This window comes from Glycine max, chromosome 20, assembly GCF_000004515.6.
Source record: "Glycine max cultivar Williams 82 chromosome 20, Glycine_max_v4.0, whole genome shotgun sequence".
NCBI lineage: Eukaryota > Viridiplantae > Streptophyta > Magnoliopsida > Fabales > Fabaceae > Glycine > Glycine max.
Window position 1 is genome coordinate 1,493,935 of NC_038256.2, and position 18,197 is coordinate 1,512,131.

The 18,197-nt window shown below is 33.1% G+C and overlaps 1 protein-coding gene and 1 long non-coding RNA gene across 2 annotated transcripts; both read right to left on the reverse strand.

The window, feature by feature from the left end:
• Positions 1-4,068: 4,068 nt before the first annotated feature.
• On the reverse strand, positions 4,069-5,261 carry LOC102664228 (uncharacterized). The gene is made up of 3 exons (XR_420108.4): positions 4,898-5,261; positions 4,228-4,321; positions 4,069-4,140 (listed from the first exon to the last, which is right to left on the reverse strand). It is a non-coding gene; the product is annotated as an uncharacterized lncRNA (long non-coding RNA).
• An 8,923-nt stretch (positions 5,262-14,184) lies between these two features.
• On the reverse strand, positions 14,185-17,176 carry LOC102660469 (uncharacterized). The gene is made up of 11 exons (XM_041013619.1): positions 17,114-17,176; positions 16,770-16,980; positions 16,599-16,683; positions 16,156-16,286; positions 15,977-16,067; positions 15,744-15,894; positions 15,073-15,230; positions 14,850-14,970; positions 14,607-14,771; positions 14,455-14,527; positions 14,185-14,321 (listed from the first exon to the last, which is right to left on the reverse strand). Exons 1-11 carry the CDS (start codon positions 17,174-17,176, stop codon positions 14,185-14,187), a joined length of 1,386 nt encoding a protein of 461 aa, XP_040869553.1.
• Positions 17,177-18,197: the final 1,021 nt, after the last annotated feature.

Here is an 18,197-nt window from a genome sequence, read left to right on the forward strand (position 1 = left end):
CAAATTTATACACAGAACACATTAGCACATCACGTACATTGTCTTTTGTTTTTTCTTTTATCTAGGAAGGGAGGGACAGAGGAGGCAAGTGATTAGAAGGATACAACCAACAACACTACCTGTGCAGAGCTGCTTGCCTTATCTTTAATGCTCCGGAGCTGTTCCAGTGCGTGGATATTATTCGAATGAGAAGATATGAAATTCATATACATTGAATTCCTTGATGTTGCATGGAAGTGGTCACAGAACTGCTCAAACAACAGATAAAGCTCTTCTGATAAGATGTAAAAATGAGTCAGAAAACACAGAAAACCCAAGAAAATAAAACATGATGAAAAACATTTACCTGATAAAATGATACAATTTCAGTTGTATCCATGTTATATACAACAACAAAAGCTGGGTGGTGATCAAGATTTCGGAAAATTTTCAGAATAAGATAGAAATTGTAAGTTAAAATAAACCAAGTTAAAATAAAAGACTGCAAGTTAGAAGAGGAAAAAATAAGGAGGAAAGGAACAATGCCTCTTTCCAGCCTATCTAAGGCACTAAATCATGTTTGTACTTATGAGGTGAATGGCCATGTTAAAAATATCTATTATCGAAGTTGATGTATATTGTGATTTTATACTAACAAGCCAGGTAACTGGAAAAAAATATATTCGAAGTAGTAATGTCTCAAAGAAAAATATAACTTAACAGAAACTTCCCCAAATAGAAAATAGAATTTCATGGAGGTATTTCAAATACAAATCCATATGTAGCAACATTCTTGTTATTTCAATGCCCATACATCAAAGAAAGGGGGAGCCACATTAATTTAGTGAATACCAGGACAATGCTCATACCATTGTTACTTGCTAGAAAACTGGAGGATGTCATAAAACATAGATCATAAAATCATAAAAGTAAATTATCAACAACATTGAAGAAGCAAGGTACAACAGCTACAGGAAACAAAACTTTAAACTAAAAATTACAGTCGCAATGAAATCCAACATTTTCAAGCTTATATCTAATTCTAACTTCTGGATTTGGGGAATTCATCTTTTTCTTGGCCTTCAAACGATAGCACTTAAGCTCATTTAGACAGTTTTGCTACTATGGTTGACATCTAGGAAGCAGACTTCCCACTTTTCTTTGATGAGGATAATGGAGACGCAAACTTCATTTACTGTTTAGATAAGATGCATATTTATCTCCTAAATCGTAATACAATATAAAAAGACTATATCCCTATAAAAAGTTATCAACAGCTAAAAGCAATGTGTGAGGTTGTGAGCATTGGGTTATTTATATTCTATTAAGTATGCATTACGTTATGTCATATGATCTATATTATATATCTATCTTTAACTTTTGGATTGCGAAGTTGAGAAGATATGAAGCTGATTCTACAGTAGCCCTAAATATCTCAAACTCAAATAAATTGAAGCAAACATAAGAAGCAAAACTTGTTCTTTTCCCCTTTCCACTCACTTGGCAAATGGGAAGCAAGAAGGAAGACAATGCAACAAATAAATGTAATAAATAGTGAACAAAAGAAGAGACACAAACAGAAACTGAAAGAAATACGAATCACAGAAAAGAAATGCTTTATTTAAGTGAGAAAAAATGAACCTATTAAATGTGCAGCAAAACCCACGCCTTGTTCCTCTGATTAAAGCAGAAGAAAACATAAAAGTCCAAAATCTTGCTGAAATTAAACACAAGGAGAGCAAAATGATTTGGTTGAGTAAACAGTAGAAATTGTTCCACCCCGTTCTCATACTCATCACTGATGCGTTTTGCTTTCATCCAACTTCGATCCATGTTTCGTATTTGCTATTCATGACAATGAATAAGTTATCTGTGATGCATGCTAAACTCACTTTTTTGCATTGAAGGTGTGGCCCTACCCCATTCAGGAAGACATTTTTTATAGTTGAATCAAACGTACAAGTAAAATCTCTTTCGAGTGATTTGATGAAATTTCGGCAGCATTTCGCATTGGTCTTCAAGTACACAAGATGAAAGCGATGAATGTGTGAACAATCACCGCGATCAAATATGCACCCGAAGAACAATGTCAAATGCAGTATACCAAAATTTATTCAAATCATTCAAAAGATAATTTACCTCTACGTATGATTCAACTATAAAAATATGTCATCCCAAACTGTCCAAACGGACAATTCAAGAATCAATACATCGATTAATTCAAACTATCCGTATTAATCGATGTATCGAATCTCGAACGGGGAACTAAGGTTCACTCATAATGCAACTAACTAGTAACATGAAACAATATCGATATTTGAACAACGACATGTTACAATCATACCACTTTTTAAAAATAGAGACATACCTCGAAAGATGCTCAGTGTCAATGACAACGAGTGCGGGGATGCAGTTACAGGGAAAACACTAACACAAATGTTGTAATGACGACATATAATCTGTACCATCAATGGGGGAAACTATCAGCTGGATCAATCATACTCAAATAACAATGCATCATGTTTGAGGTTTATAAAATAGTACAACCAGTAAAGAGGTTTATTTTGTTGTCATGGTCATTTTCCACACGAACTTGTTGCCATAAAGCCATAACTGTGCTATAATAGGATGTACTCTCTTGGAAAATATTATTGTAAATCTCTCAATTCTTTCATTATTATGTGGTATATATTAAAAAATTGTTGCATGGTGTTTTAAACCAGTAGTTTTTTTTCTCTCTTTCGAATTCACCATATATTTTTACTGAATTTGAATTATATACCCACAAGGCCACAACAGGAATCTTTAATTTTTTTTCATTCAACTCTCAACAGATGAAATATGAAATTCATGTGAGAACAATTAATGAGCTAATCATAGATGTAGGTTAACCATGGAAAGTGAAATGAGAAAGAAAAAAAATCTAGAAGAATAAAATTAAGAGTTTAATGTTTATGCATGGATATTGTAAAATGATTTTTTATTGTTATTTAATAATAAATTAATGTTTAAATTATTTTAAAATAATTATTTTAAAAATTAATAAATTTATCCTAAATAATAATAATGAGTTATGATTAAATGATATTTTTTTTTACAATTTCAATGCATAACTCATTTTCTCTCAAATTAAAGCAAGCTTTAGAAACAAACTTTAAAGTTCTTAGCAGGCGATTCAAGTCAGCTAGCACTTTTAAAGTTGTTATAGGGAAGTTCTATTAACTATAGCTAGTGGCGCGCCGTGGCGATTTGTTATAACTTTATAAGGACCATTCTATATTTTTTTATATCTATCTCAATACTCCAAAAATATGATAAATATTTTTTGAAAAATTAAGACGGTTGTAAAATTTTCCATATTTGTTTAATGATTTTTTCCCAAAAAAAAGTCTCTATTTTTTTTGTTGTAAGGGAGAAAAATTAAACAACAAAGACTAATTACACCAAATTATACCTATGAAGTAAAGTGGGTATATTTCATATTTTCATTTTCAAGAGAATGATTCATGTAGTACGAAATTAATAGTGGATAATCATAAAGAAGGGAATTTTATATACTTTGAACATTTTTTTTTCTTATAATAAGATATTCTATATAAAAAAAAGTCATAAATAACATTAAATGTGGGCATAGTGTAGATTTTTAGAAATATCATTCTTAAAAATATTATTTAGAAATATCTTATTCATATGGATGAAAAATTATGTCTTATAATATTGACTTTAATAATTAATCTCTAGTAGAGAATTAAATTGACGATCTTTAGTATGTTCTTTTTTAAAATTATATATTTTTTTATTCATAAAATTTGAATATAAAACTTTATTTTAAAAATTAATTTTAATTTTACTCAAATCAACGAACTGTTGATATAAATATTTGAATTTCATTGTATGCAATGTATTCTAACTATATTTTTTTTGGTCAGCAGTATTCCAACTATATTATTTTCCTCTCTTTTCTCTTGTAATGCCATGAGCCTTTGTTTGAACGAAATAAAAAAAAAAAAAGAATGAACATATGTGTACAATGTTTTACTTCATAAAGTTGAACTATAATATTTTTCTGTTAATTCACTAAACCTATATAAGATGATGATGTACTGTACTGATCATGTGTTAGGCAAAGCATGACTGTAGCCCAAAACTACAGATTATAAACTGACAAAGATAAAGTAAAGGTAAAATTAGACAAAGAAGCAGGCCAAAAGCAGCACAGAGAAAAGCATGAAAGAGAAGAAAATTAACCTTTTTGGGTATGTGGGAAATGGGTTGTCCCTATCTCCCTCCATGAATGAGTTTTCTTCAAAGTAATTCCAGCTTGGTAATGGGGGACCAATTGCTGAACAGTAATAGGTGGATGTAAGATTTCTAATTCAGGAGAAAAGAATAATTGTATTGACAATAAGAAAAGAACCAAAGGACTTCAAAGCAGAAAAAGATTTGAGATATATACTTTTCAGATTATTATTCTGTGAACATATTCTGTTTGTATTGACTTCCGAATTCATGAAATCAATTTGCATATCTAGTAAAGCAAGATACACCTAATGCCCAACATCATTTTAGTATATTCTTTTAGACTCTATGTTTTGATTGCACTAGCAGGTTCCACTCTATTATGTTCAACCCCATATATATCATTTACAGCTTCGGAATCTAGTACTTTTGGTCTAGCCAACAAGAAAATAAGAAAAAAGAAAAAGTTGAGGCCACCCTTTGGGCCAATGGGGCATGATCAGGTTTGCTAAGAGCCCTGCACGTGTTTTTTAGTTTTATCTATTTGTATGAACTTAAGAAGAAAAAAGAAAAATCACTCAGATACCTAAGTTCCACTATCTCACAACACAAGCATGATTGTGGAAGTGCATAAGGGATAGATAGTGTAACTGAATGTGAATGGATACGTATATCCAACCTTTCTTCCTTTAGAAAAAACTCAGCTCAGTGTATCCACCAGAATATGGCAGAAGTTCCTCCACCTCAATTCTGGAACGAGAACAACTCATAGTTTTCTTCAATCTGCCATGAGTTGACTCAACCTCAGCACAAAATATGCCATAAACAGGTCTGTGGTCTGAAAACTTTGATTCTCCGCGGACATATGATAACTGATGGAGACCTTCTCCGTACCACAAAATTCGGTCACACCTATGAAAGAAAAAATTCATATCAGCATAAGTAGCACAACTTGACAAAAATAAATCATAAACTATGAATGGTGCTTTATGCTTCGTTTTAGATCATCTAATTTTTTATCTTCATATCATTTTACTTCCTCTTTTAGCATTTATACTGAGTTTCTTCTAAATTCCTAGTAGGTGATGTGATAAATGATAATTTTAACCGGACTTCTAGTCGTGGTGGAGCAGTGCACACTACAGGACGCAAGTATCACCTTGACATTGCAGTAGGCCTAGTAAGTATCATTCATGAGTTATGTAAATTCTCCCATATATTATGCCATTATCAAATGGAAAGTATTTAGGGGTGTCCAAAAAATTATTTTGATCTGTGAACTACTTTAATACCAAAATGAATTAAACTATTAAAAACTGAATTATTTTATAAAAAACTAAACCTAAACTGTTTTAAGTTTTATTAATCAAACTGCTATTAAACATAGTTCAGTGCACTAGAACTAAACTGTTAATAATAGAAGCTTAGCTTTCAATTAAGCAGTGCCTGTTACCAACAACACTATATAATTTATGGTGGCTCTTAATAAGATCTGTGAATCTTTCATAAATTTCATCATAGAAGCTCTTGGCAATTTATTACTTAGACTTAAACATTAAATAACCGAAATTGATACTTGAATAATAATTTATGGTGGGGTTTGATGCAAATAATTTAAAGCCAAGATGGGAGATGACAAAATAACAGAAAATAGTTGCAGAACCCAAATTGGAATGTGTTGCAGGAACCTTCAGCAATGCCGTCAACAGAAAATTTGCAGCAGAGATCAGTTTAGCAAAAAAAATAAAAAATTCTTAAACATGTATCAGTTCTGTTCAGTTTTTTTAATAAAGAACCAATTCACTGAACTTGCAATAGTTCAGTTCTGTTCAGAATGAAAAATAAATGGTTCACTTTGGTTCTTAATAACCATGTTTTAATTCAGTTGAGTTCAGTTCAGTTTTAACTCTTGAACCAAACTATTAACCATCCTCTCTATTCTGTTTCCTTCTCTCTTCCCCTCTTTCTTTCTGTCTTTCTCTTTCCCACCTAAATTCTATATCATAATGCTTATAACTGTATAATTTTTGTAAGGAGCGTAAATATGGCAAACCTGTGGATCCAGACGTGTTGTTTCCTACTAACACCTCCTCCCACTTTGAGTAAAGTGTGCTTTCAGGTACTATGAATTGGACCTAATACACCTTGCTACCAGTGGTCACCCCTGAAACAGTGTAGAAGAAGAGAGAAAAGAAGAATGAGGGGAAAGAAGGTCACCAACATGAGACTTTTTATGAAAATCTTCTCTTCTCTCACGGTTTGACAAGAGTCATCACTGCTATGGGAGCAATATTCAGAAAAAGCAAAAGAATAAATGTTTGTTTGTGATTTTCCTAACGAAAAGTATTTTTTTTCTGAAATCATTTGATTTTCTCAAATGAGCAATATCAAAATGGGAAAGCGGGTGTTAACATGGATTGATTATTGTAAAAACTCAGCAAATATACATCCAATTAGTTTCGCTCAATTAATTTCATACCAACAAAAATCTAGCAACATAGCTATGATGTAGACCTCACCCAATATTTTTAACCCAATCGCAATCAACATCAACAAAGGAAGAGGTAAAAAAATGTGAGTAAAGGTAAAAAAAAAAAACTTAGCCAAAGCACAGGCTTCAAATTCCTGAAATGAGAAATTTAGAGTACTTACCTCGTAAGTTATGGTGGGTAGCGACGAAAGCCCTCCAACGACGTCCAAAGTTGCGGGTTTTGATTCGTAAGAGTAAGGAAAACCAAAAAAGGGGTAGAGAAGAGATGAAGAGAGAGGGAGAAGGTGAGAAATGGAAAGGAGAAAAGGAAGTGAGAAATCTGAGGGAAAGGGAGGGAGAGGGGCTAGGGTTCAGTAACGAAGAGGGGAAGGCCTTAGAATGCCACCGCGTCATTACCTAGGTTTTAACGGGCTTTGTTTTTTTTTTTAACCCAACTACGACGGTTTTACACTAAAACCCGGCGTAAATTTTATATAATATAACATTCTAAGGCGGTTTTTAATAACCGCCTTAGAATGTATGTCGTAAAATGTAATTTTTTTCAAAATAATTGCAAAAATGCCACCGCGTGACTATTTAAATCGGTTATCTAAATAACCGTCGTAGCACAGGTGATGTAAAAGGCAATATTTGTAGTAGTGAGTATTTTTGGTTGATTATAGGTTACACTAACTATTGTATCACTCTTTCATGTACATGATTTATTCTTAAACAATATTAAGTCAATAGTATTTGCACAATTACTACTACATATACGGGATGAATATTACATGTTGGTATTTTAATATGTTGATCTTAAATTCTCATTTTCAAAGTGTGACACAATATTGTAGAATTTATTGACAACTGGAAGTTTAAATGGAAAATTCTGCTGAACGGAGGAAACGTAGAAAACACATTTTGCAACAAAGAAGACAAAGTTTTGATAGTCCAAATCAGCATTTACCTAATGATAACAATGAATACAAACCCCCAATTCATTTGTGCATATTTTATAAATACTAATTTGGATATAACTACTGTTATTGTAGAAAAGCGTAAGCGTACCTCACCATGTGACCCACACTTTATTGGTGACAGTCTCACACTACAAACACAGGCTACACCATTATCAAACATCACTTCATCTGCAAATCAGTGTCAGCAACATCATACAGGGCAATTTCAAATTCGACCGAGGAATTTAGTGGATGGATGTACCATCAATGCCTCATCAATCCAGAGGAATCTGTTGTCCAGGTTTGGGAAAGAAAATTTAAGTTCATCAAACATCAATCCGCCATCAACTTCTACATTACATACTCCCACAGGTGTTGTTCCAATTCAAACTGCCACCACATATATACATTCAGGAAGATATACAATACACAATTCAAAAGTAATAGAGCACATCTCAGATGATAGTGATGATGAAATCAATATAACACAGGGAGATATTGATATAGGTAATATGTCGTTATTGTTATTACATCATGTCAAAATGCCAACCATGTATATTTAACTTCCAACGTATCTTACCAACTTAATTATATACACACAACTTATTTTAGATTAAACAATTTTATGTCATATAGATTATTCATTTGACGACCCACCAACGAAAGATGATGTTGATACTGATGATTATAGGAATCTAGACACACCATATCATTATCAAAATACCGGTTTTGACGATCAACTTTCAACTTACATTGTGTTGTCATATATTTTTTTTAGCATGGGGAGAATCTAAACTTCCAAATTAATGTGTAGGTCCAACTTACAATGATATTGGAGATCCAGATTGGTAATGCAAGCACTGTAAAGCTATAATGTGATATGGTGAAAGGATTAACAAAGATAAAGAGACCAAAAACCCATGGTTTGCATTATGTTGTGGTGATGGAAAAATACAACTGTCTCTACTACCACATCCTGCATAACCGTTGAGGCAACTACTCTATGACACCAACAACTCACAAGCTAAGAACTTCCAGCAAAACATTCGTTCATATAATCTGATGTTTGCATTTACATCACCTAGTGTCAAAGTTGACATAACCTATAATACTGGAAGAGGTCCTTCAACATTCCGCATACATGATCAAAGGAATCATCTTATTGGAAGCCTCCTACCTATGCCTAATAACTCACCGAAGTTTGCACAACTATATATTTATGATACAGACAACGAAGTCAACAACAAGCTTTCCCAAAACCCGTAAGTCTTAGCATTCAACAAATTGCATGATGCATTATAGTTTTTTAAATTGTCTTTTTGATAATGTATATCATTAATAATTGTCTATGCATCTTCGTCAATGTCCAGTATCAAAGATATTCTTGATGAAGACATTATCATTGAAATCATGAATATGCTAGATAACCACAATCAATATGCATAGAAGTTCAGAATGGCAAGGGACAAACTACAATGTTTTGCGGTTTGTGACCTGAAACTTAAACTCATTAGTGACAGACAATTAGATGAAAGATTATATAATTTGCCAAATGTTGTTGAAGTGGCTACTTTGATTGTTGGTGACAAGCATACATGCAATAACAGAGATATCATCATTGAGAAGAAAACAGGCTTGCTCCAAAGAATAAGTGAACTACATCTTGCATACTTATATAAGCAACCGCATGTATTAATGGAGAACATTATGAAATTGTTCTCCATTAATATTTTGTACAAAAGCTTCTAAACAAAAAAGAAGTAGCGCTTCGCCTGCATTCCCTCGCATTTTTTTCCCACCAAGCGTTTGATCAAACATTGTGTGGCACAGACGTTTTGTGTCCATCACTGCTACAGTACTTCAAAGTACTTCTTATTAATTGCCTCATTAAATGTGGTGGCAGCCTTTATGCATATCAGAGGCATTTCAAAAATTTTGCTCGAAAATTGTGATGGCAGATTTGACTTATGGCAAACATACTTATTATTTAATATATTTTCACTATATTTGAGTTATTCTGAAATATTGCCATTAAATATTTAGAATATTGGCGTCGTAAATATTTTCCTGTGAGATGAACATTCAAATAAGTGATTTAATTTTATTTATCTTGGTAAAATTAAAAATCTTTTGGTTTGAAAATATAAAGTTTTATTAACACTATTAAGCAATTTGATCTTACGCATTACATTTTAGTGTTATTGGACAATGTAACTATAAGTAATAAAAGTGACATGCTCCAGTGACCTTCCAAATATTAAGCAACAAATACTATATTCAAACATATGAAGGCATAAATAAAGTAAGTCAATAATTTGATAATAAATACGATGAAACCATTTTCGGTAACGTTGTTCAGGAAAAAGTATATACGATATAAAATATTGTCTATTTCTCCAAGGGAATTAAATTACAACATTGAAAAAGTAAATACTAAAACAAAGTTACATAAATTTTTCATCAACAAACAACTGTAAAATAAAGGTAGTGGATTCTGGATTGCAATATTTAACCGGACTCATCTTCATTCCATGTCATCTGCTTCCTGAAGATGACCTCCCATACATGTTGGTTAGGCCTGTAATAGAAGACAACCTCATCACCGGCCATCAACTCATTTACGGTTAAGTAATGGTACCATGGGTGACCAAGAGATTGTAGCCCATTATGGATAGTCATCTTCCAAAGGTGACGACGACCATGAATACCAAGGACAATCATATATTTTGTTGATGCATCAACAAAATTCAGAGCATCTGGTGGCAGCACCTACATTAGAACCAAGCTAGTGAGTAAACATTTAAAGGTCATCAATAAACACAACATAGATTAATTACATGACCAAAGACTTACCAATGGATAAGTGCGTGAGATCAAACGTTGGGTAACATCTACAGTAAAGACATGAGTTCTAGTGGTCGCGAGAGGCCTTCCACATGTTTTTCTATGCAGTGGTGGCATGAAGTGGATATGGAACATCCAATTCTTCTCAGGCACAACAAATGTGATCATGACACCTTTATGAATGCCCATGGTTCTCCTGAAGCCCTTCAGTCCATCAGCAAAGTAGAATTTGTTATTATGTTTTCTGAGCCTTATATAGTGCTTGTCTCCATTGTAGTCAAGCAGCACATAAAGTGGGTAATGTGGAGCCCATTGTCTATGATACAATGATGGTATCTCAATGAGATTCTGCAAGTAAACATGTGACAATTGTATTTTGGATCATTTAATAAGTACATCAGATATCATTTTTTTGGGATTAAGAGAAATGGATAAAAACCTTAAGGTTGGCAATACTTACCCTACCAACATGGAATGCCACCTTAAATTGATATGTTACTGTGCATCCCAACAAAACAAGTGGGTCCTGAATGCCAATATTTAATGTAATTAGTTACTAATAATTTGTACTAATTTCATATAGATCCTAAAATAAAAGTTGTTACAACATTGGAATGAGATGATGAATATGCTTAATCTGTTACCCAACATAATATGGAACATGAACATGAATGACGAAACTATAATGAACATATACATAAAAAGAAAAAAGACGAAGCATGGAAGAAGATGATAAATATCATCAATATCGTACGTGTTAGGCATACAAACATGAAGATGAATGATGAATCTATAATGAACATATACATATAAGAAACAAAAAACAAAGGATAGGAAAAGAAAAAGAAACTTACAATTATAATTTGGAAGATGAATTACAAACATGTAGATGAATTTTTAAACTATAATGAACATATACATATAATAAGCAAAAGATGAAGGATGGAAAAGTAAAATAAACTTACAACATTGGAAAAAAATGGTAATTATGATGAATTTCATACCTGACAGCATGACAAACGTGAAGATGGATGATGAAACAATATTGAACATATACATATAAGAAGAAAAAGACGAAGGATGAAAAAGTTAAAGAAACTTACAACATTCAATGCAGATGATGACTGTGTACTCATGGTGGTAAGGGTTGTGTGATGTTCTTGGGCAAATGAGTTAACAATTGGTGAAAATTGTTGGTTATGGTTTCCACAGACGGAGAGAAAAATAATCAAGGTTTTCTAATTACGACTTCCAATGCATATAGTAAACATGTTTATGATTGAATGGGGTTTAGTAAATACACAATGTCTACTTGATGTAACTGCCGTAGCAGTTAATGCGTATTGGAAACTGCTATATATGTGAAGTCTAGTTGAATACTGTATAATAGTTGGAATATGAAGAGTTTACTTTGTTGTATTGATTATATTTGTCAGTTAATATTCATTAACTATAATAATTGTAAGGCTATCAGACTTCCGATAAATTAAATCTTGATACTAATTGGATGTCGTCAAAACCTAGGTTTATGATTTCTATTGTTTATTAATTAATATTGTTGTATATTAATTGTGAGATAATTATAATCTTTTTCACTTCCCGCAATAATGATAACTTTAGTACATTAAATGCATTTGTTTTAGTCTGCAATCATGAATTAACAATATTATATATTATATGTAAGGGTTCTACTCTATCCGTCATACTTGTAATTAATTTTCATGAATAATAATTGCAAACATTTACTCTTCCCAAATTATAATTATACAGGTAGTATTTTGTTTTGATGTATTGGGCATTGGGAAATTGCACCTCAAGACACATCTAGTCTATTAATTACATGGATCCTTATATCTACTCTAATAATTACTATGTATTGTTATATGTAAATTGTACTTAGAAGATTGAAGGTACTACTCACAGTCTATTAATTAAATGCATCATTATATCCACAGTATAAAGTATTAGGACTCCATCGTACCTGTATAAGCACAAATTCCAAGAATATCTACTGCAGGGATTTTGTAGATGTGTATACATTACCGTAATAAGTATGTCAGCATTGGGGAATATTGAAGGTCACTTGTGAACCTGCAAGTAAATGCTACTAAAAGATATATCAAAATAATACTCTTGCATTAACGAATATATAATACATAAATTGCATTGAACAAATTGACCCCACGAATTTGAATCGACTACAACAATGTTAATAGAATGAACGATTCTGATACATGCATAAAATCATTAAAAACAAACGATAAAAAACATTATTTTATGTGTTTTAATTTAAAATTAAAAGACATTAATCTTTCACATTACGTTGTGAATGTTATTCACATTTTATTTTTCACCAATTTTAAACTAATGTTTTTATTATTATCATATTTTGCATTATCAATTTATTTATATGAACTCTAGCTACTTGGTGCCTAGAGAGATTTTGTGGAAAGCTCTAGAGAAGAAAGGGGTTAGGGTTGCATATATTCGAGCTATCCAAGATATGTATGATAGGGTATCGACTAGTGTTAGGACACAGGGTGGAGAGTCAGACGATTTTCCCATCACAATTGGTTTACATCAAGGGTCAACCCTTAGCCCCTACCTTTTTACCTTAATTCTGGATGTCCTCACGGAACAAATCCAAGAGATATCGCCGAGATGCATGCTTTTTGCAGATGACATAGTCCTCCTTGGAGAGTCGAGGGAGGAGTTGAATGAGATGTTGGAAACTTGGAGACGAGCTCTAGAAACACATGGCTTTCGCCTAAGCAGAAGCAAATCGGAGTATATGGAATGTAAGTTCAACAAAAGAAGGAGGGTTTCTAACTCAGAGGTGAAAATAGGAGACCATATTATCCCTCAAGTCACACGGTTTAAATATCTTGGGTCTGTAATACAGGATGATGGGGAAATTGAAGGGGATGTGAATCATCGCATTCAAGCAGGATGGATGAAATGGAGAAAAGCATCGGGGGTGTTATGTGATGCAAAGGTACCGATCAAGCTAAAGGGAAAGTTTTATCGGACTGCGGTAAGACCGGCGATTTTGTACGGAACAGAATGTTGGGCGGTCAAGAGCCAACATGAGAATAAAGTAGGTGTAGCGGAGATGAGGACGTTGCGGTGGATGTGTGGTAAGACTCGACAGGATAAAATTAGAAACGAAGCTATTAGAGAGAGGGTTGGAGTAGCGCCTATTGTAGAGAAGATGGTGGAAAATAGACTTAGGTGGTTTGGGCATGTAGAGAGAAGACCGGTAGACTCTGTAGTGAGGAGAGTAGACCAGATGGAGAGAAGACAAACAATTCGAGGCAGAGGAAGACCCAAAAAGACTATAAGAGAGGTTATAAAAAAGGATCTCGAAATTAATGGTTTGGATAGAAGTATGGTACTTGATAGAACATTATGGCGGAAGTTGATCCATGTAGCCGACCCCACCTAGTGGGATAAGGCGTTGTTGTTGTTGTTGTTGTTGTAGCTACTTGGTGGTAAAATTACTAACATTAATTTTAACGATACCTATTACTGTCCATACAATTCATTGTTCATACATGGGTAACTATAGTTGTTCCACATCACAAAACACATGATAATCTGGACCTATTTGCTACAATCAAAAGGTTATACCACATGTAAAACAAAACATACATAATTTAAAAAGTTACAATATTTAAATGAAATAGCTTCTAATTACTCAGCTTTGATATGCTTGTTGGTGGATAGTTCATATGGTGCGTATTCGTCAGACTCAAATTCACTACTACCTTGCTGATCACACATTCTTTTCACAGGAGTGACAAAGGCAGTCTTTCCAGGATCGTAATCAGCTAACTATGACAATGAAGGCTATGTAACAAATAAATATATTATTAGTAGTAAATACCAATAGAAGAATTAAAGTCATTATTTCATCGCCTAGTAAATATAAATAATTTAAACAATATCACATAAATAAAATACCTATCGTAGGATGGTAATCCTGTGATGAAGTTGTAGCACCAACAGCTGGTGACTTGCCTATACTTAGTTCATCCTGCATATAATACATTGATCGAAAATATAATTTTTTTTAAAAATTATGAAATAGACTCATATGGTTAACTTATTATTACCTGCAGACCAAGTGTAGATGTCAATGCCTGGATATGATGTTCCTCTTCGCTAACATCCAACACAAATGATTGGCACATCTGAAAACGGTACTTGAATCTCACAGCCCAGGTCTTACCCAACAATTCATCAACACACGCAGGGAACACCTTGATCTCATCACAACTCTACAAATTAAAAAACATTTTAAATGCACTATTAATACACTTTTGCATTGATTGATGATTGTAATATAAACAACCTACTGCAATCAACTCTTGACGACATTCATCCACCGTTTTACTAAAGATCTTGATACACGTCGCATCCCATAAATGGAAGTTAGCCTTCTCCCCATTCTGTTCCATCTTGACAACTAACTTATATCTTACACAACAAATATTTGTTTCATTAAAAAGTCAAATGTGTATTACTTCAAAAATCATTCGAATTGACTTTAATGGCTATTTGGTGAGAAATACATGTTACCTTGGAACAGTGTGAGTAACTTGGTTCTGGCACGAACAACAGGCTGCACCTATTTTCAATGGATCAAATGTTGTAGTACAGTAGGGACAACTATCATGACTCCATGGTGTATCAATCATCACTTCATCCACAGTAGCAACGGTCAAACAGTAACAGTCCTAAATGAGTTAAATGATATCAAAAATCAAAATGGATTGGTCAGACGTGGCAAACTGAAATGGGTTAGTGGTCACAGGTGGGAAACCGAAATGGCGCTCTAACCCCACACCCCTTCAATTAGAGAAGTGCATTGGAATTACAAACATGTTGGAAACATAACAAAGTTGTTGGTAAGTGAAGGGCATTAATTAGAAATACACAAAAAAAAAATAGGTGAACCGCATTGAAAATACAAATGCCTTCGAACTTAGTGGAAAACACAAACGTCTATGCAACACATTCAATTAACAATGAGTCAAATAACACACCCCGTCGCTTAGTGAACCGCATTGGAAATACAAATGTCTTCGAACTAAATGGAAAACACATCGGTAAGTGCAGTGCATTAAATTAACAATGACTAAAATAACTTTATATAGCTTCACGTATGCTCAAACCGGTCATTAAGTCGTAATGATCATTAATGACATCCAAATAAGAGGATCGTTAATTTAAAACATTTATACACGTACCTGTCTCAATCTGCTTATTTCACCAAAGCTCACCATTTGGGCATTATGCAAAAACTTTTCTGCTGAGTTTCGTTGGGAATGTTGGTTAGATTGGGACTGAGAAATGGTTCCTTCATCTGTTACTCCGCCAGCATAAAATGGCACACGTAACCTGCATTAATCAAGAACATAAATTTAGAGTTTTATCAAAGTGTTTATAAACACACGAAAGAAATTAAATTCATAGATTGTACCTATCACGGAATTGTTGGATTTCTGCCATGTCAGTGTTGACATACAACTTGGACCCATGCTTGATATTTTGTACACTGAGGGGATACTTGTCTGCAAAAAATAATAGTTACATGTATAATACATTCATATATTGAATTCAAGCAAACATGTGATACATGGAAATTCACTTAACACAGACCTTTGGGTTCTTTGATCTTAGCAAAAGTTAACATAAGGACCAATGGCTTCCGAACAAAATGGTTTTTCTCGATAGCATCATCAAGTTGAACAACATATTCCTCCCACACAGTCATGATGATCTCAGCATCACTAGAACAGAACAAAACATATAGATATTATTAATACTCGTGTTCTTTCCCCGTAATTAAATTTGATCACTAATTATTGTAGCCTATTAGTCTTCCCGATACATTTAATTAATTTAATTTTATTGAAAATAATGAAATTAATAATATGACTTTAACTGACGAATCATTAATAACATTTATTTATATATGTCGACGCCTATTAGATAGTAAGAGTAAATACAAAATTTTAACTTTTACAAAAAAAAAAGGAATACTTGTAATGGTCCATATTTAAACCGGCCTTAAAATTAATGGCATGAAAAATTAATAATACCTGTTATCTCTCAACTTCATAGTCACTCTGTATGCAGGATTAACTGTTTTACGTTCAATAACTTCAGCGACAACACCGACAACATCTATTTACAAAACCCCAATAAAACACTATTGTTACTTATGTTGAATATAGATGATATGTTGTGTACAAAAATGATAAATGACATACCAACTAACGTATCACGGGGTGCCACGCCAGAAATGATATCAGCAAATGCAGTAATGACATGGACATTAGGAGGAATCTCAGGTCTGTCAACCTCCTTGATAGATGTAGTTTTCACGAAATAAACCAAATATTTAATTGTACTCACTTTGTATTCAAAATGATTGTAAACAACCTTGACGTTATGAATCACATATGCACCACCGCAGCGCAACTTCAGCTCAAATTCAGGGAACAATTCTTACCATAGAGTTGCGCCAATCTTTGCACCCTATAAGAAATACAAATCAGACTTGTCAATAAACTAAATTACCAAAACCACTGAAACTGAAGAACATGGAAATTACCGTATGGTCCATCAACACCATGTCAATGGCTTGTCTACCATTGTGCTTGTTAACATGCCACATATTAGTGATTCAGACTGTTATCTTCCAAGTACCTTTCTTTGTATGCAATTCCGCTATCAGGTTTTCCTTCCGAGACATGACTACAAATAAATGACAGTATTGTGATTCGATACATAAAATTAATTTACGGACCATAACAACACAGTATGCACATACAAACATTGAAGCACAGAGTTGTCAATATTATGAAAACAAAAAATCCAGATGACACATACAGACAGGAAGAAGAAAACACAACAACAACATTTGCCATTTCAACTAATGGATTGATCTGGAAAAAAAAATACACATTGTTAACTACACAATCAGACCAACGAGAACAAAATCATTTAGGCATTTTTGTTTCCAAAACGCATTACTTATGAAAAAGATGTAGCCAATGATGCAAAATTGACCTCAAATCGGCACCAAAAGAAAAAAAACACACCATTCCAACAAACAAAAACCAACTGGGTTGAGAACAAAAAATAAATAACATTGGAAAGTAAACAATCCAACCCACCACAACAAAAACATTTAACTATTTATGTTTTCAAAACCCATCCAATATAAAAAAAACATTTAGCCAAGCATGCAGAACTTACCTGAATATAACATCAAAACTCCAACATGGCACCATTAAACAAACAAATGAAGAAATGGGGAACTATGGTATAGAAAATGAACTTGTACTTAGGGTTGGGGGATACCTATTACAGGCGTTCTTTCTGGTTGTCGTTCTTGAATTCTTTGTTGTTCTCGACCAAAAACATAGTGGAAGTGCAGTTAGGGTATAGAAAACACAAACATGGTAAAGCAAACAAAGGAAGGCAGGACAAAATATATATCTAACCATTTGTGTTTGGAAAACGGATAAAAAAAACATGTGGCAAAAGATGCAGAACTGAGATGAAAATGCAATAAAAAATAAACCAAAGAATCCGAGAAAGACATGAGGAAAATGTGGTAAAAAAAATAATGTACTCGATGATGTGATTATGACGTGAAAATGCAAGCAAAACCAAAACAAATCAGAATTCCA